This window comes from Taudactylus pleione, unplaced genomic scaffold, assembly GCF_031769625.1.
Source record: "Taudactylus pleione unplaced genomic scaffold, aTauple2 ptg000214l, whole genome shotgun sequence".
Taxonomy (NCBI): domain Eukaryota; kingdom Metazoa; phylum Chordata; class Amphibia; order Anura; family Myobatrachidae; genus Taudactylus; species Taudactylus pleione.
In genome coordinates, this window is record NW_028284616.1 from 12,758,630 (window position 1) to 12,777,283 (window position 18,654).

General features: G+C 45.0%; 1 protein-coding gene across 4 annotated transcripts in view; it reads left to right on the forward strand.

The window, feature by feature from the left end:
- The window catches only part of B3GNT3 (UDP-GlcNAc:betaGal beta-1,3-N-acetylglucosaminyltransferase 3), a 37,214-nt gene extending 27,280 nt beyond the window's left edge, over positions 1-9,934 (forward strand). For 3 of the 4 annotated variants that reach the window (XM_088478546.1, XM_088478547.1, XM_088478548.1), the window contains exon 2: positions 8,236-9,934. In XM_088478546.1, coding sequence (XP_088334672.1) covers positions 8,243-9,400 — 1,158 coding nt within the window. In that variant the 5' untranslated portion in view covers positions 8,236-8,242 and the 3' untranslated portion in view covers positions 9,401-9,934. Of the gene's footprint in view, positions 1-6,238; positions 6,330-8,235 lie in introns of all 4 variants that reach the window. The other variant, XM_088478545.1, reaches the window with a different exon arrangement.
- The last annotated feature ends 8,720 nt before the right edge of the window (positions 9,935-18,654 follow it).

Genomic DNA, 18,654 nt, shown 5'->3' on the forward strand with positions numbered 1-18,654 from the left:
AAAAAAAAAAAAAACCTCAGAAGACCCCAAAAAAAAAACACTTTCATTTTGGGGGTGAAAAAAAAATTGGGGGGTACAAAGTTAAAAACTAGCGAACTACAATCTAGGGGGGTCCCGAAGTATGCCCCAGGTATTTTTTTCATTGCAGGTGTTTGCGGCAGGTGGCGTTTTTTATGCTCACCCCCATTTTCAAGTACCCCAAATTTGCTGGGACTACTTATTTTCTGCCAAAAAAACTTCTAAATACTATTCTTCACCACCTTCCCAAATCCCCAAAATAGCAGCTATCGAGCCCGTTTAAATACCCCAAAAACTTTCAGCAGGGCTAATCGGGGGTATCCAGAGTGATCCCCCATGTCAGAGCATCTTTTTGGGGGTGTTAGGGTGATTTCCCCAAAAATCAGCGAAGTTTTCGCTGATTTCACTTTCGCCGGGTGCCGTTTTCGACAATTTCATATTGAATACGGTATAATTCGGGGCGCGCGCGATACTTTTTCGGCGGCAAAATGTGCGGCAAAAACTCTGATGTGCGGCAAAAACTTCGACACGCATAGACGGCAAAGTTTACGTTTCATATTGAATAACCCTCCAAGTGTTTTAGCTAAACGTTTTAGTGGTAGTTTTATTTTAAGTTGCATGCAGGATTTATACTATATGGTTGTTGTCAACCATCTAGAATAAAATACACTTCTTTATAATTTGTATCATGCCAATTATGTAAATAGAGCTTTCCCTTCTCACATAAAAAGTATAACACTGGGCCACCCTCGGTTCTTGTACATCATTAGACCGTGCTGGGTTGTCAGTGCAACCTTAAAATCTAGAACAAATAGTGAGATTTAGATATAATATATGTGGTTCTATATTGCCTAAGTGTAGCAGTTTGTACTCCGGGCCTGCTTCAGCAGAGGACACCAAACTGTCGCTAGACGCAGATTCCTTATAATCGTGAATCTGCATCTCTGCAGGACCCATTCTGCACATGTGCAGAACAGTTCCTGCAAGATTGCTCGCAGTCCCTGCTATGCCGTTTGCGGGGCGAGAGCAGCCTGCATTCCAGGAAACGGGGGCATATCACCCTCGTTTTCCAGGAGTGCCAAGGTCAGGGTCTGCATCCATGGACGCAGATTCCTGTCCTCACATAACGGCCAGCCTGCATAAGCTGAGACTTACTCAGCTGGCCGGCGCCGTCCAACATTGTGACCGATGGTCACAATATTGATCCCAGGCTGCGACCTTGGTCACAGCGCTGGGATCGTAGATGCAGCAGAAGGTGTCAGACACCTCCTGCTGCATTTGCATTTTAGCAAGGACGGAATTGCAAAGCTGCTTGTGTACAATTCCGTCCTCTACTGAATCAGGCTCTCTGTTAACATAATGCCTGTATGGACCAAGATACAAATGTAAATACACACTGTCAGGTCACTAGGGTTTTGTTGCTCTGGGTCAGGACCTTAAGGATAACTCTAGTGTTAGGAGAGTGTATGAAGCTAGGCAGCTTGATGAAGCTCCTCATGCAGTTTAGTAGTAGTGTGGGTATGAGACAGAGGGCCTGATTCAGAGCTGAATGCTCTGACCAGAGCGCTCACTCTGAATCAGAGCTCTCCTCCCTGAAAATGGAGCGTCCTCTTGGACGCTCGCATAGCTGTGGGTGACCACCCACAGCATATGCGAGCGTCCATGATGATGGTCACGATGGTCTTGACCATCAGGCTTGCGACGGAGACCCTGCGGTAGGGTCTCGCTGCCGCAAGCCCAGGAGTGATTTTGGCTCTATCAGAGCCAAAGTCACTCCCACTGACATCACTAGTGATGTCAGTGGGGCCGGCTCCAGACGGTAGGCGTTCCCATGGGAACGCCTCCGTCTGGCAGGCACGCCCTCAGCACGCCCACCAAAGGGGGCGTGCTGTCAAGTCAACATCGACAGCATGCCCCCTTTGGTGCGAGATCCGGAGCGACAGCTTGGCTATCGCAGTCCGGGTCTCGCGCATGCGCATGACGGAGCTCCCTCCGTCATGCGCATGCGCAGTGGGGGAACATCGACCCGTTTGCGAGCATCCTTTGCTCGCGAACGGGTCTGAATGACCCCCAGAATGCGGATAAGCTGGTGAGCCGCCTTGTGGCCTGGAATATTAAGGCAAACTGGAACAGGAATAATTGAGATACGAGATGGAAAGCACAGATTGGATCAGGCTGAAAGGCAGCAGGCACTGGGACACCAGGAGACCAGTAGATGAGTGTGAGCAAATATAATACACAGCTGAGACACATAAGAGATATATTTGGCTCACCCAACCTGAAGTAGATGGTACGATCTGCTGAAGTTTTACAGTGTTTAGCTAGATACCAGGCACAGGTGATGAATTCCCACTGGAAACAGGGCAGAACCTGGATGGAAGGAGTGTGCCACGTAGGCAGAAATTAATAATTTGATCAGCCGTTTGGAATACAGTCTGGATTGGATGTTGAAGTCTACTTTATGATGCTAAGCCTGGAACAGATCCAGTAGTTGATGTGCATATAGTGAAAAGCCTGAAACTGATATAGTAACTTGCTGTATATAGGGCCTGATGCAGAGTTGTATGTCAATAGCATCTTCTGTCAGCATCTGCGATCTGAATGCTATGTCCAAAGACGCAGTCATCATCCATCTGAGTAGTCTAAGCTTACTCAAATGGGTGATGGAACTTCATTGTCAGGGCCATGAAATCTGCAATGGAAAATGCAGACCCTGGCCTCGGCACATCCTCAAAATTGAGGAGGTATCTCTGTTTTGTGAAACGGTCCCCTTAACCATCCATTCCCCACCCTCAAATGGCAGGCTTGCACAGTCCACCCACCATTAGACTTGTACGCAAACCATCAGGGTTGCATAAAAGTCTGAATTGGGCCCATATCACACAGCCTGAAAATGTTGTAGTTGCTTGCTGTTTACAGCGCACAGCCTAGAATGGATGCTGTCACTTACTGTATGTAGCGCACAGCCTGGAGTGGATGCTGGCACTTGCTGTGTGTAATGCACAGCCTGGAGCGGATGCTGGCACTTACTGTGTGTAATGCACAGACTGGAGTGGATGCTGGCACTTGCTGTGTGTAATGCACAGCCTCGAGCGGATGCTGGCACTTGCTGTGTGTAGCGCACAGCCTGGAGTGGATGCTGGCACTTGCTGTGTGTAGCGTACAGCATGGAGTGGATGTTTGTACTTGCTGTATGTAGCTCAAAATCTGGAGTGGATGCTGGCACTTGCAGTGTGTAATGCACAGCCTGGAGTGGATGCTGGCACTTGCAGTGTGTAATGCACAGCCTGGAGTGGATGCTGGCACTTGCTGTGTGTAGCGCATAATCTGGAGCTGGTGCTGGCACTTGCTGTGTGCAATGCACAGAATGGAGCGGATGCTGGCACTTGCTGGGTGTAATGCACAGCCTGGAGCGGATGCTGGCACTTGCTGTGTGTAATGCACAGACTGGAGTGGATGCTGGCACTTGCTGTGTGTAATGCACAGCCTGGAGCGGATGCTGGCACTTGCTGTGTGTAATGCACATCCGGGAGTGGATGCTGGCACTTGCTGTGTGTAGCATACAGCCTGGAGTGGATACTTGCACTTGCTGTGTGTAGCGCATAATCTGGAGCTGGTGCTGGCACTTGCTGTGTGTAATGCACAGACTGGAGCGGATGCTGGCACTTGCTGTGTGTAATGAACAACCTGGAGTGGACGCTGGCACTTGCTGTGTTAAGAACACACCCTAGAGTGTATGCTGGCAATTAGTGTGTAGGGCACAGCCTGGAGTGATGTCATACTCATAACACCAGGAAAGGATTGGAACAGATGCAGGCACACTGGGCTGAAAGCACCAGTGCTGGTTAAAAATTGGGGACACACACACATTTTTTTAATTATTTAGTTTTTTAAAAACACCCTTAGTTTAAAAAGTAATAAATAACTGCACATACAAACATTAGTTTTTTTAATCAAATAAATATTTATTTCAGACATGTAGAAGTAGACAGTGTCCACCTACTTCTGTAACATTACAAATTGGAGACAAGTTGACTGATCTGCTGAAAAAAGTTAGCTAGTTGGATGGTCTGATGAAAAAGTTGGTTAGCACATTTCTCAGCACATTTTCAATCAGCTCCACCTGCAGTGCAACATGGTCTTACCAAGGAGCAATGTTGCTTGCTTTTTTGTATTGATCCCAACTCAGAATCAGCCTCAAAAACAATACATTGTCTGTGGTCTAGTGACATTTTGATGAGGTTCTCAATAGATCAACAGGGCCTGCATTTTAGGTTGATAATGTGGGCATTTGTCCAAGGGTCTGAGCCATTGCAATTGTTAGATAATGATGACTTAAGGGCAGTAGTTTTTCTCTAAATACAGGAAGTACAGTTCCTATAATTTAGCCTTGTAGTGAAATCTGCTATGTGAGGGTTTGCCAGATAGCCACATTTGTTTTACAAAGTAACAATGCACTGAGTTGACTATAGGCCTGATTCAGCAAGGATCGCTGATGCGAACGCGGCAGCAAGTGCCTACGCAGATCTGCTGCAAAATTATGCAAATTAGTGCAATCGCAATGCCACCACAGCACAACATAAAGACACCCACTTCCCTTTACTCACATCCATAATACCTTGCAAGTCTGCGAAAACATCGGTACTATCGACTACCATCGGAGCCTAGCACACAATTAAGGCAGGACAGACCTCACTCACAAACTGCTAAACTTCCTGTTGGTATCTACAGCTCAGGCTGCGTATGCCGTCACAGGGGCTTAATTATGCACACCCCGGTAACGGCGTTCAAACCACTCCCCGTCACAACCCACAAATGGTACTCCCTGTCAATCACTCTGCGATGGGTCTGCATACACACTGTGATCTCATTCCCGTTCGCAGTAGCTAGCTCGCACACTGCGATGCATGCGCAGATCGCGAAAATCGAGCGACTGCGTGCGTCTTAGAACTTGCGATCCTTGCAGAATCAGGCCCTATGTACCACTAATGTATTTATTTTTTGTTCCTATTGCTGCAGAGCAACAAAACAAAAAGAGAGAGACTCTTTTTTGGGGGCACATTTTTAGAACCTTTTTTGGGGGCACATTTTTAGACCAACCATGTAGGAAATACTCAATATTCTGTGCCTAGTAGAATGCTAGTTATTCGTGATATGATGTTGGTGGTGCTCCCCAGAGTCAAAATTTAAACCAGTATTTTGTTCCTATTGCCGCAGAGCAACAAAACAGAAAGAGATACTCTTTTTTGGGTGCACCCTTTTAGATAAATGTGTGTTTTAAAATATAACTTTACTAAATAGTTCAGTAAAATATGATATTAAAATATAAATATTGTATATTTTAAAACCCAAAATAAAATATTGTGTTTTAAAATATAACTTTAATAAGTAGTTCAGTAAACTATGATATTAACAAGTCTCTATGTGGTAAATTTACTAAGATTCGAGTTTGGTCGAGATTGCAATCTCGGGTGAGTTTAGCCATGTTTTTCATCTCGCAACTGTACTAATGACAAACTCGTGTGAGTTTGGGAGAGAGTTTTAATTTTTCACTGAAAAACTCTGGTGAGATTGCAAACTCGAATCAACTCACCATGAGCCAAACTCTGAAGTACTTTTCATGTAAAAGATGCAACTCGGGAATTTACCAAGAATCGAGATTACAAGCTCGGGTGAGAATGTAGCAAACTTGCAGAGTTAGCCTGACCAGCTTGGGCTGAGAATGCTTTGGCCATGGATCCCTGGTAGGGGCTCCTGGCTGTGGCATTACACCGGTCGGTTTGGGTCCGGTGCTGATTTTAAATATAGGGGGACCCCTATGCATTCCCCCCCCCCTATATTTAAAACCAGAACTGGCCCTGCAGCCAGGTGCTGGTTTCTAAATTACGGTGGAACCCTACTTGTTTTGTTCCCCGTAACTTTAGGAACCAGGACTGACAATGCTTTGACCACAGAGCCCCGGTAATAGGGGCTCTGTGGCATTACAGCCCGGCTGTTTTTGGTCCAGTGCTGTCTTTAATTATAGGGGTACCCCTACGCAATTTTTTTCCCCCTATAATTAAAACCAGGACTGGCCCTGCAGCCTGGTGCTGGTACCTAAAATATGGTGGAACCCTACTCGTTTTGTGCCCTGTCAATTCGGTACCAGGACTGGCTGGTTAAGCTTTAGGGGGGGACCCTATGTAAATTTTTTTTTTTACATTTAACCCGTTTATTACAGGTACAACACAAGCACCCTTCACATATCTCACTGATATGTGCAGACTGCTTGCTCGGGAGAGTTTTGCAGAGAGAAGACACTGCAATCTCGGGTGAGTAATCTCCTGCAAAACGTGCTACTCGGGGAGATATCTCGTTCTGCTTCACCATCGGCCATCTCACTCTCAGCTAAACTCACTTCTTGGTAAATTTGAGAGTTTGACGGCAGATAAGAACCACTTGGCCCATCTAGTCTGCCCCATTTTAAACATATTATTAACTCAACCTTATTGATCCTTACTTCTTCTGAAGGATATCCTTATGTCTAAAAATGTGTCTTATGTCCTTATGTCTAAATTTCCCCTGAACCTACCACCCTGCAGTTTTAGAACATGTCCTCTTGTACTTCTCTTTCTTTGAAGACTGTCTCCTTCCTTTACCTTGTTAAAACCCTTTATATATTTGAATGTTTCTATCATGTCCCCCATATCCCTTCTCTGCTCCAAACTATACATATTAAGATCTTTTAGTCTTTCCTGGTATGTTTTGTGGTGTAGACCTTGCACCATTTTAGTTGCCCTTCTTTGTACAGTCTCTAATGTATTAATATCCTTCTGGAGATATGGCTTCCAGAATTGAACACAGTTCATCTGACACATCTGACAAATTGGACCATGTGTATGCACCTTTAGTTTGTGTACTACTGATGTCAAACCGATGAAGCTGGGTACACACAAGAAAGATATATCCCGGTGGCCTCTGCAGCAAGTGTACAGGTGATCGGCCGACCGCCTGTACATACAGCATGATGAGCAGATATATCTGCAGATATATCTGCCATTGGCTGTGCAGCACAGCTGATGCGATATGTCTGTGAATGACGTAGTTTACAGACATATAGTCTGTATGCACTGGCTGATGTGCAGACAATATGCAGCCTTCGGCCAGTGTATACCCAGCATTACTCTGGGATAAGAGCAACTACTGGGCACAGGCTCAACTCAAGTTGATTTGCTCTTAGTATTGTCCCCTCTCTTCACTTGTTAGTTTTCTTAAGCTATAATGAAATGCTCCGCCCTGCCTTGTACCTTATTGCTGTTTGTTCTGTTAAGCTGGGTACACACTGACAGATACATTGGCCGATCAATTGATCGGCCAATGTATTAGCTGCCCGTTGGGCAGTGTGTACTCGCGATATACCAACATATCTCATCGGCTGTGCTGCAGTCCTCCCGTACACACAGAGCGGCAGCAGCGAGGAGGGGGGCGGGACATGCCCCGTCTGCCAGGACACGCCCCCTGGCCGCCGGGACGAACAACCATCATCTGCAGATATATCTGCAGATCACTCGATCTGCACGCTATGAAGCCTCAGACTGCGTATGGCAGCGCAGTAGCAAATTTGTGCACTCCTCTGCAACGGCTTGCGAACGCACTGGCACGCCTCCGTTTCCCCGACCATCCCCCCCATTAACACCCGCAAACGGCACTTCCTGTCAATCACTCTGCAATGGGTCTGCATAGCCGCTGCGATCGCAGTCCCCATCGCAGCGGCCCGTTCGTGCACTGCGCATGCGTACGCAATTGGCAGCTTGCGTGCGTATTCACAAGTTGCGTACGGTAGTGAATCAGGCCCTTTGTACAGTGCTAAAGACTCTCTGTGGTGTCATAAAATGAATTTACAATACCTCTGTACCCCTTGCCTGCTGTTTCTACAAGTTTCCTTTGCACTATTACTAAATTCTTAAAAGAAAATAGGCAGAATTTTATTTTGAAACACAATTTCCCAATCATTATTTATGTCCTGCAATCCCCACAGATGTACTTATTTACTCCCTGTATATTTTCCTTTCACTTTTGTTTTGTCCTTATCATCGTTTTAATTGTTTGCAATGCTATCTGCCTTTTTAATATTATATGAAGGCTGGAGAGACACAGCCATAAGGAAATTTAATTGTTTTATGATATGCCTTGGTGTTTCTTCTTGACATAAAAACTTACTTCTGCTTTCTTTTTTAGCGTCAACATGAGGCGAACCTCTCTCAAGGTAGAGAGCATACTCCTTCTCAGTGTGGGTTTTGCTGGTCTTCTGTTTATTATGCATGCTAAAGAAAATAAGGCACCATCTTTGGACAAACCAGAACATCAGCCCGCTCTTGCCAAACGGCTTACTGTTGCTCCGGCTGAGTTAAAAAACCTTGAGTGGGTGTCTAGATGCCTGGAGAACAAATCAGTGGAAAGTCTTGATGGTTTTCTTAAGCTACCTGCACACATCCAGGATTTCTTGAGATATAGACATTGCAAGAGCTTTCCACAGATACTTAACTCACCAAGGAAGTGTGGAAGTGCAGCAGCATCTAAAGGAGTTTTCTTGCTTCTTGCTATAAAGTCTTCTCCAGGGAATTATGAAAGGAGAACCATCATTCGTCAAACATGGGGGGAGCAAAACAGCTATGAGGGTGCCCGTGTCAAACGGATTTTCCTTTCTGGAACTTCCAATAATATGCGTGAGGACAAACATTTGAGGCAGCTTCTGAGAATTGAGAGCCAAACATATGGAGATATCCTTCAGTGGGACTTCCATGACACCTTTTTCAATCTCACCGCAAAGCAGTTGCTTTTCTATCAGTGGTTAAAGGAATTCTGCCCAGGGGCTCATTTCATTTTCAATGGAGATGATGATGTATTTGTCAACACTTTCAATGTAGTCACTTACCTACGTGGACTGGGAATGCATGGAGCAGACAAGCACCTCTTTGTAGGACAGCTAATTGCCAATGTTGGACCTATTCGCGAATCTGGAAGCAAATATTATGTCCCTGTAGAGGTTACTACATCCAAATCTTACCCAATGTACTGTGGAGGTGGTGGAATACTCATGTCTAGATATACTGCCCATACCATATACAATATGTCTCAAGATATCCAGTTGTTCCCTATTGATGATGTTTACTTAGGCATGTGTTTGGCAAAGGCTGGCCTGGTCCCAGCCTCTCACATGGGCATGAGGACAGTAGGAGTGCACGTGCCTTCTGCTAAATTGGACTCCTTCAATCCTTGCTATTATAGAGAACTTTTAATGGTACATCGTTTTGTACCTTACCAGATGCTGGTCATGTGGAACGCTGTTCAAGACCCTAAACTTGACTGTGGCCAGAAACTGTCTGTTAATATGGGCATTTAATGGAAATGAACTAATGTTAACAAAAAACTTACATCCATGTAATAGACAGTTGACAAACAGTTAATAGTAATTACTATAAGGTATAGTATATTTGATGGAGAAGCTCTTGTGAAGGTTTTAAATATTTATGTTTACTTTTTGTTAATTTATTTAATATGTTTCCATTAAAAATAATGTCATTTAAAATGAGCAAACTTTTTAACATAAATTTCAAAAATAAAAAGGATTAGTATTTCGACAATAGGCCAAAAGTATTACATTTTTAATAGTAATAACAAAACCTTTGCTTCATAAAGATTAGAATGCCTTAAATTTTGGACTTTCACAGTGGTGGCTACAGATAACAGCCAGGGGCCTCATTTAAAGACCTACTTACCAGCATTTATTTTCTCCCCTCTGAGAGAGTGCCTAGAGGGGAGATGCAACTGATGAGGGTGGGCCGAGTGCTTGTCATTAGGCCCTTCCCCCTCGCAGCATAATGCTGAGAAGAAAAGGGGGGCCAAAATGAAGTGATTTTCATAGAATAGCATCATACTAGGGTTAAAAAAAAACTGGTTTTAAAAAAATAAAAACCTGGGTTTTTTGGTTTAAACCGATTTTTTTTTTTTTTTTTTTAACCATTTTTTTTTTGCATTAATGTTTAAATGAAAAGAAAATTGAATCCTGCTTGGTATATTAATACTGTGAAACATTGCTATGTATTAGAAGCCTTGATCAACCACGTTTTAATGCTTTCTAACATACAGTCAGGTGCATAAATATTGGGACATTGACAGAATTTTCATATTTTGGCCTCTATTCACCACCACAATGGCTTTGAAATGAAACAAACAAGATGTGCTTTAACTGCAGACTTTCAGATTTAATTTGAGGGTAATTACATCCAAATCAGGTGAACGGTGTAGGAATTACAATGGTTTCTATATGTGCCTCCCACTTTTTAAGGGGCCAAAAGTAATGGGACAAACTAAACAATCCTAAATCTATGTTTCACTTTTTAATACTTTGTTGCAAATCCTTTGCAGGCAATTGCAGCCTGAAGTCTGGAACGCATAAACATCACCAGACGCTGGGTTTCATCCCTGGTGAAGCTCTGCCAGGCCTCTACTGCAAATGTCTTCAGTTCCTGCTTGTTCTTAGGGCATTTTCCCTTCAGTTTTGACTTCATCAAGTGAAATGCATGCTCAATCGGATTCAGGTCAGGGGATTGACTTGGCCATTGCATGACATTCCACTTTTTAGCCTTAAAAAACTCTTTGGTTGCTTTTGCAGTATGCTTCGGGTCATTGTCCATCTACACTGTGAAGCGCCGTCCAATGAGTTCTGAAGCATTTGACTGAATATGAGCATATAATATTGCTCGAAACACTTCAGAATTCATTCTGCTGCTTTTGTCAGCAGTCACATCATCAATAAATACAAGGGAACCATTTCCATTGGCAGCCATACATGCCCACGCCATGACACTACCACCACCATGCTTCGCTGATGATGTGGTATGTTTTGGATCATGAGCAGTTCCTTTCCTTATCCATACTCTTCTCTTCCCATCACTCTGGTACAAGTTGATCTTTGTCTCATCTGTCCATAGGATGTTGTTACAGAACTGTAATGGCTTTTTTAGATGTTGTTTGGCAAACTCTAATCTGGTCTTCCTGTTTTTGTGGCTCACCAATGGTTTACATCTTGTGGTGAACCCTCTATATTCACTCTTGTGAAGTCTTCTCTTGATTGTTGACTCTGACACATATACACCTACCTCCTGGAGAGTGTTCTTGATTTGGCCAACTGTTGTGAAGGGGTTTTTCTTCACCAGGGAAATAATTCTTCTGTCATCCACCACAGTTGTTTTCCGTGGTCTTCCGGGACTTTTGGTGTTGCTGAGCTCTCCGGTGCGTTCTTTATTTTTAAGAATGTTCCAAACAGTTGATTTGGCCACACCTAATCTTTTTGCTATCTCTCTGATGGGTTTGTTTTGATTTTTCAGCCTAATGATGGCTTGCTTCACTGATAGTGACAGCTCTTTGGATCTCATATTGAGAGTCGACAGCAACTGATTCCAAATGCAAATGTCACACCTAGAATCAACTCGAGACCTTTTACCTGCTTAATTGATAATGAAATAACTAGGGAATAGCCCACACCTGTCCATGAAATAGCTTTTGAGTTGATAGTCCCATTACTTTTGGCCCCTTAAAAAGTGGGAGGCACTTAGAAACCGTTGTAATTCCTACACCATTCACCTGATTTGGATGTAATTACCCTCAAATTAAATCTGAAAGTCTGCAGTTACAGCACATCTTGTTTGTTTCATTTCAAAGCCACTGTCTATGTCCCAATATTTATGCACCTGACTGTATAGGGGCCTATTCATGATGTTAATTATCGCGGTCCGGACGGACCATGAAAATTAACACATTGACTCGGTGCGAACGCCGGAGCAATTCATCATTGCTCCGGCGCTGAGACAGCTGATTCGAAAATAGTCTGTCCCAGCGAGCGACTTCACTGCTCCTTTTGCACAAGAGCCCCGAAGTCCGGCGTAAGGAGCCGGACAGGGGCGGAGGGATCCAAAAGGATCGCTCTTCGCGACCTGGGAAGGAACGGGTAGCGGTAGCAAATGCCATCTGAAGATGGCGAATGCTACCGCAATCAAGCTCCAAAAAAATATTTTCGGAACTTGATGAATTCTGTCCTCATACTAGTGTATGGGGACAGCGGGCCATTCCGCAAGAGGAAGGTAAGTAGGAGATATCTGTGATATCTCTTGTTTTCCCTTTCTTGATGAATGGCCCGATCACTTAATTTTTACAATTGCAGGTGAAAATGTTAATTTTTACCTGCTTTTGTAAAAATTAAGTGATGATGAATAGGCCCTAACAATCCAAAGTTTACTGTTTGATATGATTTATTTGACATCTTTCCATAAAACCAATTTTAGACTAAGCAAAATTAAAACATGCAAAAGCACACCACAGAGACTATGGGGTAAATTTACTAAGAATCTGTTGTGTTTTTTTTTTTCAACTCGATTAGCATCGCCGAAACTCGGGTGATTTTTTAGGCTCTGGAAACTCACCAATTTACAAAGAAGTGAGTTTAGCTGAGAGTGAGATGGCTGACGGTGAAGCAGATTGAGATATCTCCCCCGAGTAGCAAATTTTGAAGGAGATTACTCACCCGGGATTGCAGTGTTTTCTCTCTGCAAAACTCTCCCGAGTAAGCATCCTGTGTGTTGTACCTGTAAAAAGATGGGTTAAGTGTAAAAAAATGATGTGGGGTCACCCCCCAAAAGCATAACCAGCCCCGGACTGCTCAGCCAGTCCTGATTCCTAAAATTACGGGGAAAAAAAACGTATAGGGTTTCACCGTAATTTAGGAACCAGCACCTGGGTGCAGGGCCAGTCCTGGCTTAAATATAGGGGGGGAAAAAATGCGTAGGGTTCCCCCTATATTTAAAGCCGACACCGGACCCAAACTGACCAGGGTGTAATGCCACAGCCCGGAGACCCTATCTCCGGGTCTCCATGGCCAAAACATTCACACCCCAAGCCGGTCAGCCCAAGCTGGGGATCTCAGGTGAGGTGGGGACCCCCCCAAGAAGGGGTCCCCCTCTCCCGAAACCCCAGGCTTGGGATGAAGCTCGGGGCTCTACCCCGCACCCCTGGGCTGTGGGTACAGGGTAATAATTTGTTAAATTGTTGAAAACAATTCTATTTTACAGTGGTATTACAGTTGCCAACATACCTGCCCTTTTGCACTTTTGAACTACAAATGCCAGCAGGCGTCTGGCACCCGTACCTCCACTGTAAAATAAATAGTTAATAAAACACAGTACACACACTGTGTACAGTAAACTTTATTACACACCTACCTTCCTCACACATACTTACCTGTTGCCAACTGGTCTGTCCCCTTGTCCCCGTAGAATTCATTTGGAGTACCTGGAATAAAGATATTATACTCACCTCCATCCTCGCGCTGGTCTCTGTAGCATCCAGGTTTTGGCAAATTAAAGAAACGGAACCCAATCCATATACTTACTGTAACGGTGTATGTATGTGACCACATCACCGCTACCCGGCTCCTGACTGATCAGTTTGAACTGTCAGGAGCCGGCAGCCAATTAGCAGCACTAACTGTAGAGCGGTCGCTGATTGGCTCCGGCTCCTGACAGTTCCCACGTGGGCTGGTCAGTGAGTCAGGAGCTGGAGCCAATCAGTGGCCACTCTACAGTTAGCGGCCGCTAATTGGCTGCCGGCTCCTGACAGTTCACACTGATCGGTCAGGAGCCGGGTAGAGGTGTATGTGGTCACACACATACACCGTTACAGTAAGTATATGGATCGGGCTCCATTTTTTAATTTTACCATGACCCCTGGATGCTACGGAGACCAGCGCGAGGATGGAGAGGAGTATAGGATCTTTATTCCAGGTACTCCAAACGGATTCTTCATGGGACAAGTGGACCGACCGGCTGGCACAGGTAAGTATGTGTGAGTGAGGTAGGTAGGTGTGTAATAAAGTTTTACTTTAGATGGTGTGTGTGTATTGTCTTTTTTTAACTTTACTTTACAGTGGAGGTATGGGTGCCGGTCGCCTGCTGGCACTTGTAGTTCCACAAGTGCAAAAGGGCAGGCATGCTGGCATCTGTAGTACCACTGTAAAATACAATAGTTTTCAACTATTTAACACATTATTACCCCGTACCCACAGCCCAGGGGTGCGGGGAAGAGCCTGGGCTTCAGCCCAAGCCTGGGGTTTTGGGAGAGGGGGACCGCTCCTTGGGGGGGTCCCCACCTCCCCTGAGATCCCCGCTTGGGCTGACCGGCTTGCAGTGTGAATGCTTTGGTCATGGAGACCCAGTAACAGGGTCTCCGGGCTGTGGCATTAAACCCCGGTCTGTTTGGGTCCGGATCTGATTTTAAATATAGGGGGACCCCTACGCATTTTTTTCCCCTATATCTGAAACCAGGACAGGCCCTGCAGTCAGGTGCTGGTTCCTAAATTACGGGGGAAACCTACTACTTTTGTTCCCCGTAATTTTAGGAACCAGGACTAATTGAGCAGTCCGGGGCTGGTCACGCTTTTGGGGGGAAACCCTACGTAATTTTTTTTATTAATTTAACCTTTTTTTTACAATTTACAGGCAGAATCATACATGGATCACACTGATCTGTGTATGTTTCTGCCAAACTCGCAGCTCACAGGCAGGTGAATTGATTTCACTAATTTTTACAGGAGTGTTGTCTGTTCTCATGACAGTTTATAAACTCTCATCTTGGTAAATTCCCGAATCATATCTTCACTAGTGAAAAGTTACTTGAGTTTAGCCGATGAAGTGAAGAGAGTTTGCTAACTCTCCAGTATTTCCCCGTAGGAAAGGAGATTTCTCTCCCGAGTTTGTCATTAGTAAATTTGCGAGTGGAAAAAAAATGCCCAAACTCTCCAGAGATTGCTAACTCGACCAAACTGGAAGCTTAGTAAATTTACCCCTAAGTCTTTCTTTCTACCACTCATCTCAATAAGACTGAAGGTTTTGAATTGATATACAAAGGTAAACATAGAGATGAAACCATGAGGTGTTTTTCTGTGTATTACCTGTTTTATGTGTTGGTGTTGTATAATCTTCAAGATTGAGAATGATAGCTGTGTATTTTTTCCCTTTTCCCTGCCCTATGGGATTGATGGGGGCGAAGTCTTAGCTTGATGCAAGGCAGATTTAGCACCTCTCTTTTCTGGTTCACCCTCCCTATATATTTATAGTGTGTTTGATTTACTGCATTGGTACAACTTACTCCAATAAAGACCAGAAGCAACAAGAATGTGGAATAATACCAGTCACAGTGTTTTGCCTGTAGTCACAGCATAATAATAAAAAAATAAAAAGTATGTGGCTTAAATCAGCCAACCCTGCATCATACTGACCCTTCTTATTCTGCACGGACCCACGATTCGTGATATTATGCTCCTGCCCATTTCAACAGGAAGTGTGCAGGATGCAAGAGGGTCACCTACTTTCCCAGGAGTAATTGGGACTCCCTAAAAATTCTGTAGTCCTCCATATGTTCCATTATGTTTAAAGTTGGACACAAATCCTGTTTATTAGCATAAAATACACTTTTTCTTACAAAGCATGTGTACAAAAAATGCATATCCCTGTGTCCACCCCCTTCCCCCAAAAAAAATAAATAGTCAACTCTACCCTCTCTCCCCTCTGGGTTTGCAAACAGTGTGGGTTCCACCAGCATAAGATGCAACCAGCACCAGGAAATGCCAGAAAGATCTGGTCGCATCATAGCAGGTAAGCCTGCAGCATGGGATCCTGCTGTCATATGTGACACTCTTCCAGCCAGTTCACCTAAATTCATATTGGAATTGGGACCACCAAAAAAAATAAATGCTACTTGAGCATGCGGGTGCTTGTACAACTACAAAGCCAGCATGACCTATCATCCGTGGCCCATTGAGACCTGTAGTGCCACATACATTGCATACACCATGAAACAATGGCCCTCATTCAGAGCCGTTCGCTATTTGCGGTCGTTCGTTTAAAAACAAGGGGTGGCTATTCAAATGATCCGTACGCACATTGTAGTCTGTTCACACCTCTAAGTCTGAACGAGCGAGCAAAACATACGCTCGTTTATTTGTTAAAAACGCCCCCTGGCCGCTCGCATCCTACGTCATGTCCGCTATTTATTAGATTAATCGAGTACATCGACCAGCGTATGAACTGCTCGCTATTCTTGTGGTTGGTGTTTGCTACCACAAATTTGCGAGCAGTTCTGGCTCTAAAATAACCCAGTGACGTGGTCAATGACGCTGCTGTATTAATTATGCACACCCATAAAACGCCCGTTTTGACCTTTAAGCACGCCTGCGTTCGGATCTCCACTCCCCATTTTCAAGCACCATCCCCTGTTACCACCCACATACGCCTCATTCTGTCTCTCAAAATAGCAGGCACTCGCTATATAGCGTACAAACGATTTTCGGCCGCACTGACTGGTTCGCGCATGCGTACTAAAAACCGTACGCATGCGCAGATGTGCAAACATCGCTCGGAACGAGCGTACTGCCGCTAACGAGCGGCTCTGAATGAGGGCCAATATTTGATATATAAAGACTCCCAAGAACCCTTTATTAATCACCAGATCCATGGTAGAATTCATTTTCTTTATTCCAGCATTTCATCCATAAGACATAAAAGAACAGAAGTCGTATATGTCTCATACTAACAAAAGATTGGGTACGGGATGCCACCGCTAAGGATCCCGGTGCTCAAAATCCGGATACCGGCATCCCGACGGGGTTACAATTCCGCCACAAGCAGGTAAGTATACTGCCATACCCCTAACCCTTCCTCCCTGCAGCCTAAACCTAACCCTCCCCCCACAGCCTAAACCTAACTCTCCCCCCCCCCACAACCTGACCCTATCTCTTCCCCTAGTGCCTAACCACAATTCCTAACCCCAATACTCACTGTTGGGATATCAGCGGTCGGAATGCTGGCGCCGGGATTCTGACTAGTGTTGGGATTCCGATGCAGAGCCAGTATCCTGACAGCCAGGATCATGACTACATCCCCTAACTAATATCAATCGGCTGTGCTCAATACAATGTATCAATGAACTGTGTTATAGCATTCCAGTCCACTACTGGTAGATCCAACTATTAGCAGAGTGTATGGGGGATCCAGAGCTTAACTTGAGACAGTTGGGCCCATAACCTATAAGCAGAACTGTGTGGTGCACAGCAGTGATGCTGTATGTAGTAGTCCCCCAGACAATTTACCCACCAGGCGGGAATACACTTGGCCAAAGTATATATGATGTTAGATGTGTGGTACAGCTGTTTGGTGCTGGTGGTGGTTAGTCCACATGTTGTACAGCTTATTCAGTTCTTAGGTTTATTGAACCAGGTAGTACAAGAGTAGCATAAGACAAGGATATGCAGAGTATAACTAGCTTATAGCAGCAGCTAGGAGATTTTGGGTATCACTGAGTATTGTAGAGCGCCAGGTATCTGATCGGTAAATGCACTGCGATATTAGCAATATGTGTGGTGTTTGTTTAAGCTCTGCACTGCTAGTATGCTAGAAAGTCTTGGAGTCACATCTACTCAGCATGAATATCAGGAGGAAAAATGCACGGTGTCGCCGCGAGTTTGGCAGAAACATACACAGATCAATGTGATCCATGTATGTTTCTGCCTATAAATAGTAAAAAAAGGTTAAATTAATAAAAAAAAATGACATAGGGTCCCCCCCATAAGCATAACCAGCCCCGTACTTGTCAGCCAGTCCTGGCTCCTAAAATTACGGGGGAACAAAACGAGTAGTGTTCCACCGTAATTTAGGAACCAGCACCGGGCTGCTGGGCCAGTCCTGGTTTTAATTATAGGGGGGGGAAATGCACAGAGGTACCCCTATAATTAAAACCAGCACCGGACCCAAACCGACCGTGATGTAATGCCACAGCCCGGAGACCCTATTACCGAGTCTCTAGGGCCAAAGCATTCTCACCCCAAGCCACTCAGGCCAAGCCGTGAATCTCAGGGGAAATGGGGACCCCCACAAGAAGGGGTCCCCCCTCTCCCGAAACCCAGGCTTGCCCTTTGGCACTTGTGGAACTACAAGTGCCAGCAGGCGGCCGGCACCCATACCCCCACTGTAAAATAAATTGTTAAAGACACAACACACACACCATAGAAAATATAAATTTATTCCACACTTACCTCGATTACATATACCTGTACCAGCCGGTCTGTCCACTTGTCCAAAGTAGAAATCCGTGTGCCTGGACCTGCAAAAAAGATCGTATACTCACCTACATCCTGGCACTGCTCTCCGTAGCATCCAGGGTCTTGGCAAAACAACAATCCAACTTACCCGAACCATGCCGAACAGATGTACCGTATATATTCTCGTATATAAGCCGAGTTTTTCAGCACAAAAAATGTGCTGAAAAAGTACCCCCTCGGCTTATACTCGAGTCAAGTGTAGCGCTGACCGGACGGAGTTCGGTCAGCGCGAACACACTGCCAAACACACAGCCGCCGGAGCCGGCAGCTGCGTGTTTGGTGTAATCAGCAGCCGCTGAGAGTCTGTCAGACTCTCAGCGGCTGCTGCTGCTCCCACTGCGGGAGCCATCTTCCGGCTCCCGCAGTGGGTGATGGGAGACACGTCGTCATGACGACGTCTCTCCCATGCAAAGCGGCCGGAGGAGCGGACAGCGGCGGGACCAGGAGCG